Source organism: Leptodactylus fuscus, chromosome 7, assembly GCF_031893055.1.
Source record: "Leptodactylus fuscus isolate aLepFus1 chromosome 7, aLepFus1.hap2, whole genome shotgun sequence".
Taxonomy (NCBI): domain Eukaryota; kingdom Metazoa; phylum Chordata; class Amphibia; order Anura; family Leptodactylidae; genus Leptodactylus; species Leptodactylus fuscus.
The window spans coordinates 132,256,494-132,273,294 of NC_134271.1; the positions used below are offsets into that span (position 1 = coordinate 132,256,494).

Sequence of the window (16,801 nt, forward strand, 5' to 3'; positions counted from 1 at the left end):
TGTTATACTCGGGGGTCTGAAAAGACCCCTCAGTATAATAGCGGCAGTGGGATCGCGGCCTGGCCCGGGCCTATTCACTACCGCCCGCCGCGGCCTAAAGTACAAGGGGAAGCGGGGGCGGCGGTGAGCAGGTCCGGGTTGGTAAATAGGCTGCTGCCTGCTGGTAGATACTGCAGCAGGCAGCGGCCTATTATAAAACAAAAAAAAAAGTTATTATACTTACCGTCCGACCGCGCGCTGCTGCTCCTGCTGCTGCCGCATGCTCTTCTCTCAGACGTCTGTGTATCAGCGTAGGCGGCGTGATGACGCCGCCTACGCTGATACGTAGATGGCTGAACAAGCGCAAGGAGATCGGTAGCTCTCCTTGCGCTGGTTCTTAGGATTAGGGGAGGCGCCCTAAGCGCCTCCCCTAATCCTCCTCTGACATGGGCAGGGGCCCGATTGAAATAATTTTAGCATAGGCAGGGGCCCGATCATCAATGGGGTGGTTAGGGGCCCGATCGGGCCCCTGCCTATGCTAAAATGATTAGTAGTATAGTCGGGGCCCGGGGGCCCACCGGGGGATCCCCCGGTGCTCCGGCGGGCCAGTCCGACCCTGCACAGAGGCTATAAACAGGGACAACCCAGTAATATAACCAATAACCAGTAATGGGTCTGAGTCAGAATGAGTCCTAAATAGCCTCTGACCTGCTGCTGACTCTGGAAGTACCACCCGGTCCCAGGAGAAGACTGGAATCCCCTGCAGACTATTGTGGAGGTTCTGGCCATCCTCCTCCAGGCAGCAGAAGCGCTGGGCTCAGCACAGGAAACAGAGCAGCTCCAGCCTTGAGTCTAACATTATCTGTCCATAGACTTGTACTCGAGGTGGGAGTGGGGAGTTCCTCACGGCTCAGCGTCATCGCTGGACAGTAATGAACAACCCCCTCCCAGACATTTACAGGTATTAAGGAAGAGTACTATCTGGAGGGGCATTCCTCACAGCCCAACTAGACTGTCAGGAACGCCCTTATGACACCGGGCAAATCTTTGTGCCGAAACTAATGGCATCGGCTTTCTAGCAGTATATAAAACTGCATGTGCCGGAGGACATGAAAGGTCCTCTTTAACTACCTCCTTGTCTCTATTATACTTATACGGAAAGCATCAGCATTTCAGTAGGTATAGTTGACATGCTGTGATTTACAAAAACACAATTCACAAAAATTCTTAAAAAAATGTATCTTTAAGTGATCAGCTATGGTGATGCAAGAGGTTACCAGATTTCATTTAATATTTGCTACATCTGTAACAACATAACGTTTTTAGCAACATGCCTTTGCTTAGGTTGTGAAGTCTCAGAAGAGTGTGTTCCCTATGGTATTAATTATTGAGAATTCCTTTCCAATTAAGTTCATTATAAAAAGCGCAGATCTTTTCTGTATTTCATCTTCGCTTTCATTAATCCGTGCTCTACAAGGATACAATGCTCTGGAAACAAATCATATTACCTACAATTAAATATGGGAAATATATCACAGGTAATGTAAATAAATAAACCACAACTGTTAATATCTTAATTTGTTACATGAAGATTTTGGCTATGAATTTTGCACTTTGCAATTCCAAGGGTCAAATTCAAAGTTTGAAAAATGTTTCTGTATTTATTTCATTTCCCATTCGCTTGCAGCGTAATATAAAAATATGTTCATATTAACCTGTTCCCCTGTTTCGAGATATGCCAAAATTAGTTTCATAATATGACCAACATTCATGACCAGCGACTACTTGCAGTAGTACTCAATGTAAAACATTTTTTTTCCCATTTTTTATTTATTTTATTTTTTCAAAGTGGGTCATTTTGTGCCACTTATGGTACAGAGTGGCCATAATATAACCTCAGATGTTTGGAGTCGTGTGCAGGCTGACCCAATGGACAAAATTGCCTGAAAATTTGTATGTGTGCTTATCAAGGCATGGGGAAACGAACGGCATGAAAAAAAAAATCCATCACAGCAGCGAGGTACCGGACAATGCTGGAAACATTTTCCCGATGACAGGATTTCGAGCCGCTCATTCCCTACAGCGTGGCCACCACGCTCTCCGGATCTCACTCCTTGTGATTTCTGGTTGTGGGGACACTTGAAGGAGCGTGTTTATCGGGGGAATGTCAAAACCCTGCCTGACCTCAAAGACCGCATCACGTTGGAAGTGCACAGCATCTCACCAGAGACATTACAAGCAAGCGTGGAGCACTTTCTGCATAGGATGACTATGCTCACCATGCATGATGGCAGGGTTTCGACATTCCCCCGATAAACACGCTCCTTCAAGTGTCCCCGCAACCAGAAATCACAAAGAGTGAGATCCGGAGAGCACGTTGGCCACGCTGTAGGGAATGAGTGGCTCAAAATCCTATCATCGGGAAAATGTGAACGAAGAGCGTTCATCACAGGATTTGCGATGTGAGGAGGGCCTCCATCCTGCATGAAGGTGATCGTCTGCAGACACTGCCGCTGTTGGAGTTGGGGAACGACCACTGTTTCCAGCATTGTCCGGTACCTCGCTGCTGTGACAGATTTTTTTTTCATGCCATCCGTTTCCCCATGCCTTAATTAGCAAACATACAAATTTTCAGGCAATTCCGTCCATTGGGTCAGCCTGCACACGACTCCAAACATCTGAGGTTATATTATGGCCACCCTGTACATTGACAATACCATTATCTCAGTCTTATGATGGAAAACAACAACAGACATTAATGGTAGTAGAGTAATGGACGCAGATATGTTTTTTTTAGATTGGATGCAGACATGGCGTGGGTTTCTTCTGTATCTGTTATTTAATGTCTAATGCTCTCATCCTGTAAGGTATGAAGGCAATGGACATTGAACAATGGTTATGTAAATCCACCCTTACCTTTGCAGTCAAACAGGTAAGTACTTTTCTGCAACTTTCAGATTTTGGCTCCTTTCTGTTATTCCCATCACTTAAATAACCTTTCCATCATCATTTAATAGTTCCCCTGTTTCCTTATTATAAGCGGACATCCTTTACTGCTTCCCACTGGAGTAGGCAGGTGGGCTCCAATAAGAAACAGAAAAGTTGAGGCTGGAGGAAGAATCACTTCAGTTATATCTTGGAAATGATAAAAATCTAGAACAGTAGTTCTGGTGTCATATGAAAGATTGGAAGATTTTACCAGTATTAGTTCTACCTATATTAGTTTTACCTGTATGATTTCTAGAGATGTCACCAGTTGAACACCCAGTTGGGATAAGGAGCAATGGACCCTCAACTTCTCTATATTAGAAAGTCGCCAGACACTCATACATCAGCGATAAGCAGTGAAAGGATTTCTGCTGGCAACAGAGAAATGGGGAAATATTAAATAAGGCACAAGGCACATGCATTGAGATAGTCAGGACCTATAAGTACCTGGGTGTGCTCCTCAATAATAAACTAGACTGGGCTGATCACCTGGAGGCGCTACACAGAAAGGGTAAAGATTCTACCTGCTCAGGAGGCTGAGGGCCTACAGAGTCCAGGGGCTACTTCTTAGGGCCGCCTTCAACTCTGTGGTTGCTTCAACCATCTTTTTCGGTGTGGCCTGCTGGGGGAGCAGTATATCAACCAGGGACAGAAATAGACTTGACAGGCTGATCAGGAGGGCCAGCTCTGTCCTTGGGAGCCCCCTGGACCCAGTACAGGTGGTGGGTGACAGAAGGATACTGTCCGTGGTGACCTCCATGCGGGAGAGCAAATCCCATCCCATGTATTGGACCTTGATGGCACTTAGCAGCACTGTAAGTGACCGTCTGCTTCACCCCAAGTGTGAGAAGGAGCTATCACAGGTCCTTCCTTCCAACTGCGACCAGGCTGCATAATCTACATCAGACCAAGCGAAGATCACTCCACACAGAGAACTAATGATTATGACTATGAAGTCTTCCTTCTTTCTTCTTCTGTTCCCTATCTACTATGGACTCCTAGTATATCTTCTCTTCTCAGCATATGTGTGTCTACGTCTGTATTATATTATTGTGTATTATCCTGTATCTGTATTACTATGCTGCTGTAACTACTGAAATTTCCCCACTATGTGACTATTAAAGGATTATCTTATCTTATCTTATAAATTGGATTTCAGCGCAGAATTTTACAGAAAGGAGCCAAAATCCACGTAGAAAGTATATTTGAAAATAACCAAAATGCTGCCAGAAAACCCAAAATCTGTGCAGAGGTTTATGTATGCTTTATGATGAGTTGTAATCACTACTGTGATATGGCCCATCTTAGGCCATAGTCTCATGTCTGTGTATTGGTTAGTGATTTGCATCAGTGTTGGAGTAGGTCAAAAACAGAAAAGGTGCAAACGTTATCTCTGTGTCTTCTTTAGATCACTTGAAAATTGCATTTCAGCATATCAAGAAACACATTGGAATCAAACATATGGAGATGCAACCAACATTGTAGGACTCTCCAACTTCAAGTTATATCCCTCCAACCAGATTTCTCACTAAATACATTAGTCTTTTATTCTTTATTTTATCCCTATATAATTTTTAGAAATGTTTTGCTTTTTACATCAGTTTGTACCATTTTTTAGGTAACCACTATGTCGAATATTACATCATAAATGCAATAAGTTTGTCCTTGTTCTCTAGTGCTGCCATAACCTTAAAATAAGTATCACATGTCTTTGATCATCTAAATTTCTATGGTTTACAAGTTGAGTTGGATACTGTGCAACACTTGGATATTTTTCTTAACTATTTTTATGTGTTATCTTCATGTGTTATAGGAATTGCTTCTCTACAAAACCCACAATTTCAATAAGACAATGGTAACAGAATTCATACTTCTAGCTTTCTCCAATTTACAAAATCTGCAGATTTTGTTTTTTTCCTTTGTCCTGTTGGCTTTTACAACTTGTATTGCGGGAAACAGTGCCATACTTATCCTAATAAGGTCAGAGCGTTCACTTCATACACCAATGTATTTTTTCATCAGTGACTTTGCTCTTCTGGAAATAATATTTGTATGTGTCACTGTTCCTAAACTTCTAGCTAATTTACTGGGCACCAGCAAGAAGATATCTTTTATTGGGTGCTTTGCCCAGTTATATGCATTTAATTCTTTTGGAGTAGCAGAATGTTATCTTCTATTAGTTATGGCTTTCGATCGGGATTTAGCCATTAGCAGCCCATTGCATTATTCAGGTATAATGAACAGAGCTCTTTGTATTGAACTTGCAGCAAGCCCATGGGTTATTGGGTGTGTTATAGCCGCCATACCTACCATATTTACAGCTAAATTGGAGTTTTGTGGACCCAATGAAATCGACCATTTCTTCTGTGATTTGGCTCCAGTGCAGGATTTAGCGTGTTCGGATCCTTTTGTCAGCGGTCTGGCCACAACTTCTTCAGCTATATTTGCCAGCATGCTTCCATTTCTGATCATTGTAGGATTCTACCTCCACATTATTGTCACCATCTTGAAAATTAAAAGCACGATAGGCAAAAAGAAAGCCTTCTCTACCTGCTCATCTCACCTCATTGTAACTTGCTTGTTCTTTGGCTCAGTTATTGTTGTATATGGTAAGCCCCAAAGCAGTCAACAAGACAAATTCTTTGCCCTTGTCTACACTGTCATAATTCCACTAGTAAATCCATTTATTTACACCTTAAGAAACAAGGATGTCAAAGCAGCTCTAAGGAAATCAAAGTTATTAAGAGTCCTTGGTCCAATTAAGATTAGCCACTAGAGATGAGCGAGTAGTACTCGATCGAGTAGGTATTCGATGGAATACTATGGTATTCGAAATACTTGTACTCGATCGAGTACCACTCGCTATTCGAATGGAAAAGTTCGATGCAGAACCAGCATTGATTGGCCGAATGCTATACAGTCGGCCAATCAATGCTGCTTCTTCTCCTACCTTTAGAAGTCTTCTCCGTGCAGCTTCCCCGCGGCATCTTCTGGCTCTTCATTCACTCTGCCAGGCATCGGGCCTGGGCAGAGCCGACTGCGCATGTCCACTTGTAGTGCAGGCATGCGCAGTCGGCTCTGCCCAGGCCCGATGCCTGGTAGAGTGAATTCAGAGCCGGAAGATGCCGTGGGGACGCTGCACGGAGAAGACTTCTCGGAGGATCCAGCCCGACCCTCACTCGTGGGCTTGGTAAGTATAATTTGATCGAACGTTGCCTACCCCTGAAACGAGCATTTTCCCCCCATAGACTATAATAGGGTTCGATATTCGATTTGAGTAGTCGAATATTGAGGGGCTACTTGAAACGAATATCGAACCTCGAACATTTTACTGTTTGCTCATCTCTATTAGCCACATTCAGAAAGATCATTGTTGAAATTTATAGAAGTAAAAAGAAATTTCAGTAGAAATATTAATTAACATTATATATTCTATTCACTTCTACAGACAAATCACTAGATATATTCAGGTCAATTGCTCTACCAAATGGGATGTTTGAAAAAGCATTCAAAGTACACAAACTTTACGAACACATTATTTATTCTGTTATTTGTTGTCATCCATTTGTCTGTCAATTATCTTATAAAAAAATCTATATATATAAAACTCAAATTCTGTAGTAGTCTGCGCTATACAAATCCACAGTTCTCGCCCGATTTGGCTGAAATTTGGCACGCCCCCTCACCACCCACAGGAGCAGAATATTGCGCATGTTACATCTCGCTAGCGTCCCCCTGTCATGATTTTGGGGCCCCTAAATTTAGGCCCTATACATATAATGGGGAAAAGTGAAAGCACTGAGGGGAAAACAACAGTTGTAACTGACAGGGACGGATTATAGCGACGGCGTCAAAGAGTCTCTGCTAAAGGGGCCGCACCAACACACACAACACACCGACATTTCTCAAACACCATATAAACATCACACAGACAGCACAAATACACCAACCCACAAGCACAACAACACACAAACACCAGACCACAAATACTACACACACACGCAGGCAAACACACTCAGATGGATGAACACTGCACACACAGACGAACAGAGCACATGTGTACTCACACACAACTACCACACGCATGGACACTTTTTCTGTGCGCGCAGAAATACATGGATCACACATGTACATACACGCATACATATACACGGACCACACATTTGCATGCACACATGCATACATACACAAGGATCACATGTGTGCACACACACATACATATAGATGGACCACACACGTGCATGCACACACAAACATGGATCACACACATGCACACATACACGTGCGCACACGCACACACACACACACATATATATACACAGACCACACGTGCATGCACACACGCATACATACACATGGATCACATTCATGTACACGCACGCATGCACTGACAAAACATGCCTGGTATCCTTAGTGGCTAATTGCACACTGAAGTATTTTTCAAGAGCCTCCAGGCCATGGATTTGGCAGTTCCATAGACGATTTTGTGCACATAGCTGTGAATTTTCCAGGCTCCATAGAAGTCTATGGAGATATAGAATCCACGGCCCGTAGACTGTAGTGTTACTGTAGTGTGCAAGCAGCCTTACTGAGCAGCAATATTGGTCATGCAAAAACTGCCTGATAGTAAGATTGTCATTATTGCTGACTATACCGGGAGCAGAATCACTGAGCACTACAATAGATAGTTGTGTAACTGGAAACCAATTTTACTCTTTTGTCCGTGAACTACTTACAGATTACACTGGAGGGAGGGGGAGGGGTGCACTATGTTGTTAATTGGGTGTAAATATTTTACATGTTTGTTTAAGGGGCAGAAATTTAAATTTTGGATAAAAAATAGTTTAAATATAGTTGTAATAGTTTATACTACATAATATGTGCTGAATATGTAAAATCAATAAAAATGATGAAATGAAAAAAAAGTTGTTAAAATTAGTAAACTGCCAAAATAAGTAAAAATTTTAAGCATGCCTCCCAACAGTCCAAGATTCTGTGGGATATTCCCGGATTCGGGGTCCTGTCTCATAATCCCGGTCAGCGGGAGGTATGTCCCGGCTTTAACTCATCTGCGTCCGGAGTTGAATACATAGGCGAGTAAAGCAGTAGCTGTCACAACTCAGCTCCTGCTTTAGCGCTGCGATCTGGCTCCTGGATGTATAGGCACGATGTGATGATGTCACTCACATCACACCTACAACTCTGTAAGTGGGACTGTGGAGAGAGCTGCGGGGGAGTGAGGGAAAGCAGAGTATCAGTGTTATTTTGTATTAAACATTGAGGGGGAACGTAATGAAGGGGGCCCATGAAACTGGGTCAGAGATGGAGGGGGGAAATGAAACTGGGGGAAGAAATGGAGGGGGGACATGAAACTGGGGCAGAAATGGAGGGAGACATGAAGCTATGGTAAGAGATGAAAGGGGGGCGTGAAACTGTGGGCAGAGATGGGGGACATGAAACTGGGAGCAGAGATGGAGGGGGGCATGGAACTGGGGACAGAGATGGGGAGGACATGAAACTAGGGCAGATGGAAAGGGGGCATGAAACTAGGGGACAGATGAAGGGGAGACATGAAACTGGGTTATGGAGATGGAGGGGGCATATAATTTACGGGTGACTCGAGGAGGATTATACTGTGTGGGGACACATGAGAAATGAATGGGAGAATGGGAGGAGCTAAATTTGCCACATCGGACATAGTGCACATTTTGTCCTTCTTATTGTACTTCAAAAGTTGGATGTTATGTTTAAGTGGAATAAAAAAATTACTGTAACACTCTGAAAATGTCAATTGCAGTGTGACACTGAAAATTTTACTTTAGCCAACATAACCAACAATTTAACATATTTTCCACTCTTATTAACTCTACTCATACAGTCCTATGAAAAAGTTTGGGCACCCCTATTAATCTTAATCATTTTTAGTTCTAAATATTTTGGTGTTTGCAACAGCCATTTCAGTTTGATATATCTAATAACTGATGGACACAGTAATATTTCAGGATTGAAATGAGGTTTATTGTACTAACAGAAAATGTGCAATATGCATCAAACCAAAATTTGACCGGTGCAAAAGTATGGGCACCTCAACAGAAAAGTGACATTAATATTTAGTAGATCCTCCTTTTGCAAAGATAACAGCCTCTAGTCGCTTCCTGTAGCTCTTAATCAGTTCCTGGATCCTGGATGAAGGTATTTTGGACCATTCCTCTTTACAAAACAATTCAAGTTCCGTTAAGTTTGATGGTCGCCGAGCATGGACAGCCCGCTTCAAATCATCCCACAGATGTTCAATGATATTCAGGTCTGGGGACTGGGATGGCCATTCTAGAACATTGTAATTGTTCCTCTGCATGAATGCAGAGTCGATTTGGAGCACTGTTTTGGATCATTGTCTTGCTGAAATATCCATCCCCGGCGTAACTTCAACTTCGTCACTGATTCTTGAACATTATTCTCAAGAACCGGCTGATACTGAGTGGAATCCATGCGACCCTCAACTTTAACAAGATTCCTGGTGCCGGCATTGGCCACACAGCCCCAAAGCATGATGGAACCTCCACCAAATTTTACAGTGGGTAGCAAGTGTTTTTCGTGTAATGCTGGTTTTTTTGGATGCCATGCATAACGCCTTTTTGTATGACCAAACAACTCAATCTTTGTTTCATCAGTCCACAGGACCTTCTTCCGAAATGAAGCTGCCTTGTCCAAATGTGCTTTTGTATACCTCAGGCGACTCTGTTTGTGGCGTGCTTGCAGAAACGGCTTCTTTCTCATCACTCTCCCATACAGCTTCTCCTTGTGCAAAGTGCGCTGTATAGTTGACCGATGCACAGTGACACCATCTGCAGCAAGATGATGCTGAAGCTCTTTGGAGGTGGTCTGTGGATTGTCCTTGACTGTTCTCTCCATTCTTCTTCTCTGCCTTTCTGATATCTTTCTTGGCCTGCCACTTCTGGGCTTAACAAGAACTGTCCCTGTGGTCTTCCATTTCCTTACTATGTTCCTCACAGTGGAAACTGACAGGTTAAATCTCTGAGACAACTTTTTGTGTCCTTCCCCTGAATAACTATGTTGAACAATCTTTGTTTTCAGATCATTTGAGAGTTGTTTTGAGTAGCCCATGATGCCACTCTTCAGAGGAGATTCAAATAGGAGAACAACTTTCAATTGGCCACCTTAAATATCTTTTCTCATGATTGGATACATCTGGTTATGAAGTTCAAAGCTCAGTGAGGTTACAAAACCAATTTTGTGCTTCAGTAAGTCAGTAAAAAGTAGTTAGGGGAATTCAAATCAATAAAATGATAAGGGTGCCCATACTTTTGCACTAGTCAAATTTTGGTTTACACATTTTCTGTTAGTACAATAAACCTCATTTCAATCCTGAAATATTACTGTGTCCATCAGTTATTAGATATATCAAACTGAAATTGCTGTTGCAAACACCAAAATTTTTAGAACTAAAAATGATTAAGATTAATAGGGGTGCCCAAACTTTTTCATAGGACTGTATCTATGAATGAACAATAGCATTGGGAAATTTGTCCTTTGCCAAATACAATAATATTTGGAGAGTTTGGCGACAAAGCTCATACTGTACCGCTAATATACTAGTTGGTACTGCAGTTATTCCTTGATTATTACCATCATAGTTATTGGGGCGACTTCAGCACGACACTGGGGTTACTCGATCCATACTTTCTAAGTTGCTTTAATTTACTGTGACCTTCCTTTGTTTTTCCCTTTCCTTTTTGTTTCTTGTCTTGTCTTATGTTTTCCCCTTAATATTTACTTATTGAGAATTAATGTAATTGAATTACTGCTTGTTTGTTAATTTATGATTATTGTACTATAAAAATGTAAATAATCCCTTAATAAAAATTATTGAAACAAAAAGAAGTCAATGAAGTGGAATTCGATCCTAATTTCAGGAAATATTCGATTTGCAGCGGATCTGGATTTCCTCATGCTTCCTGGTAATAAATCACATTTTTTTTTAAATAAAATGGCTGCTGTGCAGGTTAGGACATTGGACAAGTAACTCTGGGAATTCTGGATCAGCCACAATGCCATGCGTGTAGCCAATCAACAGCCCTGTGATGTCACAGCCCTTTAACCCCTTTATGACCACCCATGGCATCGGGAGTGGGTGTTAGCTGTAACTGACAGCTAACACCCTGCTCCATAGCCCCCAGTTGGAGCACAGCTCTGATCAGGGGTTTTAACCCCTTGGATGCCATGGTCAAACATGACGGCAGCATCCAAGGGGTTCCTCCATACTACATGTCCCCCTCTGCATTCCCATGGCAAGATCGGGGGTGCCAATATGTATCTTCTGCAGTCAAGAGTCTAGCCAGTGACCCCAGGCTGCTAGTAGCCCCTAGTACCTGGTTGGTCCTGCCCAGAAGTGAGGAAGTCAGCTTATGCATCTGCATAGGCTCACTTCCTCTATAGACTGCAATAGAGGAATACTACTACTACCACTGCTACTAATAATAATGCTTTTGCACAGAAATGGGTGAAACCATTTCTGAAGCAGTTTTTGGAGCAGATGAATTAAAAATGGTCTGCTAAAAATCTGGCATACGTATTGACTGTCTGATCTAGTTTTAGGCCATTTATTAGTTGGTTTAGTTTATGACATAATTTTGGTGTAAAAATGTGGTGCAGTGGACAAACTTTGGTGCAATGTCAATCTTACAGCTTAGCATATTAAGTAACACCCTTTCTCACATGTTGAACAAGATGCACAAGCTGTTAGACAGTCTCTTATGGTAATGAGTAGAGATGAGTAAACCTCTAAGGATTAATTTTGTTTCAGGTTCAGATGGCTCAGGTTCAAGATTTGTTTAAGGGCAAACAAGTTTGGTATGAGCTAAACCTTAAGTTGGCTTAAACATAGTGTAGAACACTGACAGGTCTACTAGGAAACTGTCTATAAAACATAGTATAGAATACTCTTAGAGCTCCTAGGAACCTATCTATAAAACATAGTATAGAATACTCTTAGAGCTCCTAGGAACCTATCTATAAAACATAGTGTAGAATACTGTCAGGGCTCCTAGGAACCTATCTATAAAACATAGTGTAGTACACTGTCAGGGCTCCTAGGAACCTATCTATAAAACATAGTTTAGAATACACTTTGAGCGCCTAGGAACCTATCTATAAAACATAGTGTAGAACAATGTCAGGGATCCTAGGAACCTGTCTATAAAACATAGCGTAGAACACTGTCAGGGCTCCTAGGAACCTATCTATAAAACATAATGTAGAACAATGTCATGGATACTAGGAACTAGAGATGAGCGAACAGTGTTCTATTGAACACATCTTCGATCGGATATCACGCTTTTCTCCATGTTCGAATCGAATCGAACACCGCGTGGTAAAGTGCGCGAAAACTCGATTCCCCTCCCACCTTCCCTGGCGCCTTTTTTGCTCCAATAACAGCGCAGGGGAGGTGGGACAGGAACTACGACAACAGGGACCTTGAAAAAAAATAGGAAAATGCCATTGGCTGCTGAAAACATGTGACCTCTGATTGATAAGAACAGTGCCGCCCAGCTTCGCGTTATTCTGAGCTTTCACTTGGTCACAGACGGAGGTCTGTGGCCATTGACATAGGTATTAGATTATGGTAGGAAGGGATAGGATAGGATATGAAGGAGAAGAGAACCAACAGCTCTTTTAAAAGCTAAATTCCAGGGAGAAGCTTGTCAGTGTCTATCACACTAACGTGGGATTGACAGGCTGTATCTGCGCAACCCATCTTTCCGCAGTGTGGATGATCCTGAGTGGGATACACTAAAAGTGTATTCCCATATACCCTATATACCCCCAATCCATGTTCCAACACTGTGCACCCCCACCCCTACCCCTGGAACTAACTTGACTACACTGTGTGTAATCCCCCAAGAATAAAATTGGGGCTACATACACCCTTCATTTGTTGCTATTGGCATATAGTGCCAGTTTCTGAGTGTAAATGGAAAAACCCATTGACTGACGAAAACATGTGACCTCTGATTTAAAAGAACAGCACCGCCCAGCTTCGCATCATTCTGAGCTTGCAATTCACCGGGGACGGAGGTTTCCGTCCATTTAGCTAGGGATTACATTCTGGTAGGCAGGGATAGAATAGGATAGGAAGGAGAAGAGAACTAACAGCTCTTTTAAGAGCTAAATTCCAGGGAGAAGCTTGTCAGTGTAACGTGGCATTGACGGGCTCAATCGGCGCAATCCAGGTTTCCACAGTGTTCAGGATCCTGAATAGAATACACTGAAAGTGTATTCCCGTATACCCTATATACCCCTGATCCATGTTCCAACGGTGTGCCCCCCCACACCTCCACCCCAGAAACTAACTTGAATACACTGTAAGTCCCCTAACAATAGATTTGGGGCCTCAATTCTTGCTACTGCCATATAGTGCCAGGGTCTGACTGGGAATTCAAAGAATATATTGGGGTTATATATACCCTCAATTCTTGCTATTGCCATATAGTGCCAGTTTCTGTGTGGAAATTCAAAAAGGATATAGGGGCCTGCTTTCCACCCTCAATTCTTGCTACTGCCATATAGTGCCAGGGTCTGACTGGGAATTCAAAGAATATATTGGGGCTACATACACCCTCAATTCTTGCTACTGCCATATAGTGCCAGGGTCTGACTGGGAATTCAAAGAATATATTGGGGCTACATACACCCTCAATTCTTGCTACTGCCATATAGTGCCAGTTTCTGAGTGGAAATTCCCCAAATAATTTGGGGATACATTCACCCTACATCTCAGGCTCTTGCCATACTCACCCAGGTTGTCAGTGCTGCACCAGCTTGTTACCAGACAGCTCGGCCCAAAAATTCCCATTACCATCTAGAGGATTCGGACAATGAAGACAACATGTTCTAAATCTAATCTGTCTGCACCTGCACCTTCGCAGGAGCAGCGATGGGGGCGTCCCCATTGCATCTCAAAAACCGACCGCAGCGCCGCCTCTATGGTCTTTGGTATCCTCTTCTTCCTTTTTCAGCGTCCTGTCGGACGCCTGCGCAGTACGCTCTGTTCGGCGAAGATTGCCGAACGTACTGCACATGCGCGAAATTGCGGTCCCAGCCATAGTGCGGGCACTATGCGAGAGAACTAATTAGCATACCGGTACAAACCGGTATTTTGAACGAACGGCACGGAGGAGAGCACTTCCAAAGGTAGGAGACGAATAGCCTTTTTAAAGGCTATTCCGACGTGTTAACTAGAAAAAAGTGTTTTAGTGGTAGAATCCCTTTAAGTAATTGTTTTTCCCTCTCCCCTAATATAAGAAAGGAACAGACATTAGACCTAGACCGTGGTTCGAGGCTGGTAAAAATCCAGTATTATTTGTTCTCCATGATGTGAAGTATGCGTTAGACTCTTGAAAAGCAACCCAACATGAAGTCAGCCATGTGTGCCAGTGTGTTACTTGGCATGCCTTTGCTGGCCCCAACTGTAAGGGTCACTCTCCATTTCCTCCATTTTCCACTCCCCTTCACACCATTTGTGGTGCAGCAATGGGATGCACTGAAGTGCACCCTCTAGCCTCGTGTGGGACAGGGACATCAGATGCCACTCCATCCCCCTTGTCTTCCTCCGCCAGCCAACGGTGCGAAGATGAGAGGAGTGTGCTCTGAATGTTTTCTGCCTAGCAGAGGCTAGTTCTCACTTACGAAAAATGGCCCCACTTTGACCTGTATATCAGGCACAATGGTGTAGGTTTCAAAGAAACATGGCACCAACAAGTTGAAAATGTGGGCCATGTGTGGACCGTGTTTGAGTCTGGAAAGCTCCAGATCTGCTACCAGGTTCCGGCCATTATCACAGGCGCAAAAATGCCAGGCCCCAGGTGTAGCAGGGAAAAAAACATTGCCATCTCAGCCAGGATGGCATCCCTGACCTCAGAGGCCGTGTGCTGTCTGTCCCCCAAGCTGATGAGCTTCAGCACGTCCTGCTGACATCTCCCCACGCCAGTGTTTTAGCGTTTGCCACTAGTAGCTGGGGTGGAGGTTGCAGCGTCGTAGGGTTTCAGTCTACTCCTGCCATGAATTTTGCTGTGGGAGAGGAGATAGGCCACCCCAGTTTGCACCCCGGGACCAGACTCCACCACATTCACCCTGCCTGTCATTAAAGATAAGCAGCATCCCTGACCACAGGCGCTTGTCCATGTGTCGGTGGTCAAGTGGACCTTGCAGCAAAGCGCAGAGCTCTGGGCCCGACTGATGTTATGGGACACATGCAGGTGCAAGGCAGGGACAGCACACCAAAAGAAGCCATCTGCTGACGGAAGGCCTGGGTATCCAGAAGCATAAACACCAACATCTCCAGGGCCAGCAGTTTATCGATGAGGCCATTAAAGGCTTAGGCATGTGGGTGGCTTGCGCTGTACTTCTGCCTGCAATGAAATGCCTGGGAGATGGGGAGTGGCTGGGAAGAGGCGCATTATGGTGCAGGCCAAAAGGGCAGATGAGGGTGATGTAAGGATTGGAGTCAGGGTCAGGCAGTGCAAAGTGACACAGCTGGAAAGCAACACTGTGCAGCTAATGACAAAAGGGGTCGCAGGCCCTGCAGCTATAACTATTCTGTAATATCTGAGATGAGGCAGACCAATGCACTTCCTAATTGAAGTGCGCCTACCACGGCTCCTACACTTCTATCCGGCGGCTAGGATAAGGGGAAAGGAGGCCCTGAAAGTCCTAGGGACTGGAGTCACGGGGTCACACCTAAACAGAAAGCACAGTGTAACTGCAATGCAAAACAAAAGACTAAACAGCATGGAACCAGGGAGGACCACAAGTCCCAGCAAGACACAGAAGAGAAGGCGAGGTCAGACGAGCAAGAGGTCAAGCCAGGAGATATAATAAAGGTACCAAATCAAAAGACAAGGGATAGTCAAAAATACAAGCCGGGTAAATAAACCAAGAAAACAGACCGAATACAAACAGACAGGGAATCAGACTGAGCAGAGGAACTAGGAACCACAAAGTGAATGGCTGGCAAGGATCCATGCCTGGGTGGGGTTTAAATAGCAGCAGAGAACACACCTGATGGCTAACGGCATGGAGACTGAAGGCAAGGAAAAGATTAACTCTTAATGACCTAAGCACACCCAATAGAACTCCTAACACGTCTCCCAGGGAGACGCCATGCAGCAAGGAGACTGCGGCGACTCCGTATCCTGACAGGTGAACTCCCCAATGTGTCACAGACAGATATGTAGGTGTCCTTGCATCATATCCTTGCACCATACTTGGCTGGATTGAACTTTCATTTTGTGACAAAAAGTGGTCAAGACAACGATCCCTCAGCTAATCCCATTACACCGTCCATTGCCAACTGCAGCACTGAAGTTACCATCTCTGGAAGTGGTCCAAAATCTTTCTCTGCATTTAGCCAGGCTCGATGCTATGGTAGCTGGCTACAGTTGGTTGCTCCAGGGTTCTCTTAATGCATATTGACAGGGGGACTCAGATGTGTTTCTCAGCACTGAGACCACCACTTCTGAGATCCCAAAGGAAGTTGACAAGAGATGTGCAGTGCAGAAAAAAAGATGAGAAAATAAGTGTAGGCTGTAGAGCACAGAGGGATTGGAGAGGACAGAGCTAGGGTCGGCCAGGTATTCCAACAACATGCGTCTATACTTGTCCCTCCTGGTGAAACTAGGCCCCTGAGTGGCAGTAATTTGTCCAGGGGGGCCATTAACGTGTCCCAGACCTAGGAATAAGTCTTCCAACAGGGTAGAGTTTTGCATGCCTTTGCTTCTACCCACTGTTTTTGCTGCTTAGCTTCCCTCAACATCTA

General features: G+C 43.9%; 1 protein-coding gene across 1 annotated transcript; it reads left to right on the plus strand.

Annotated features, from left to right (window-relative positions):
* Positions 1-2,374: 2,374 nt before the first annotated feature.
* On the plus strand, positions 2,375-5,743 carry LOC142213354 (olfactory receptor 10A7-like). Its single transcript, XM_075281670.1, has 3 exons — positions 2,375-2,441; positions 2,847-2,911; positions 4,781-5,743. Exons 1-3 carry the CDS (start codon positions 2,375-2,377, stop codon positions 5,741-5,743), a joined length of 1,095 nt encoding a protein of 364 aa, XP_075137771.1.
* The last annotated feature ends 11,058 nt before the right edge of the window (positions 5,744-16,801 follow it).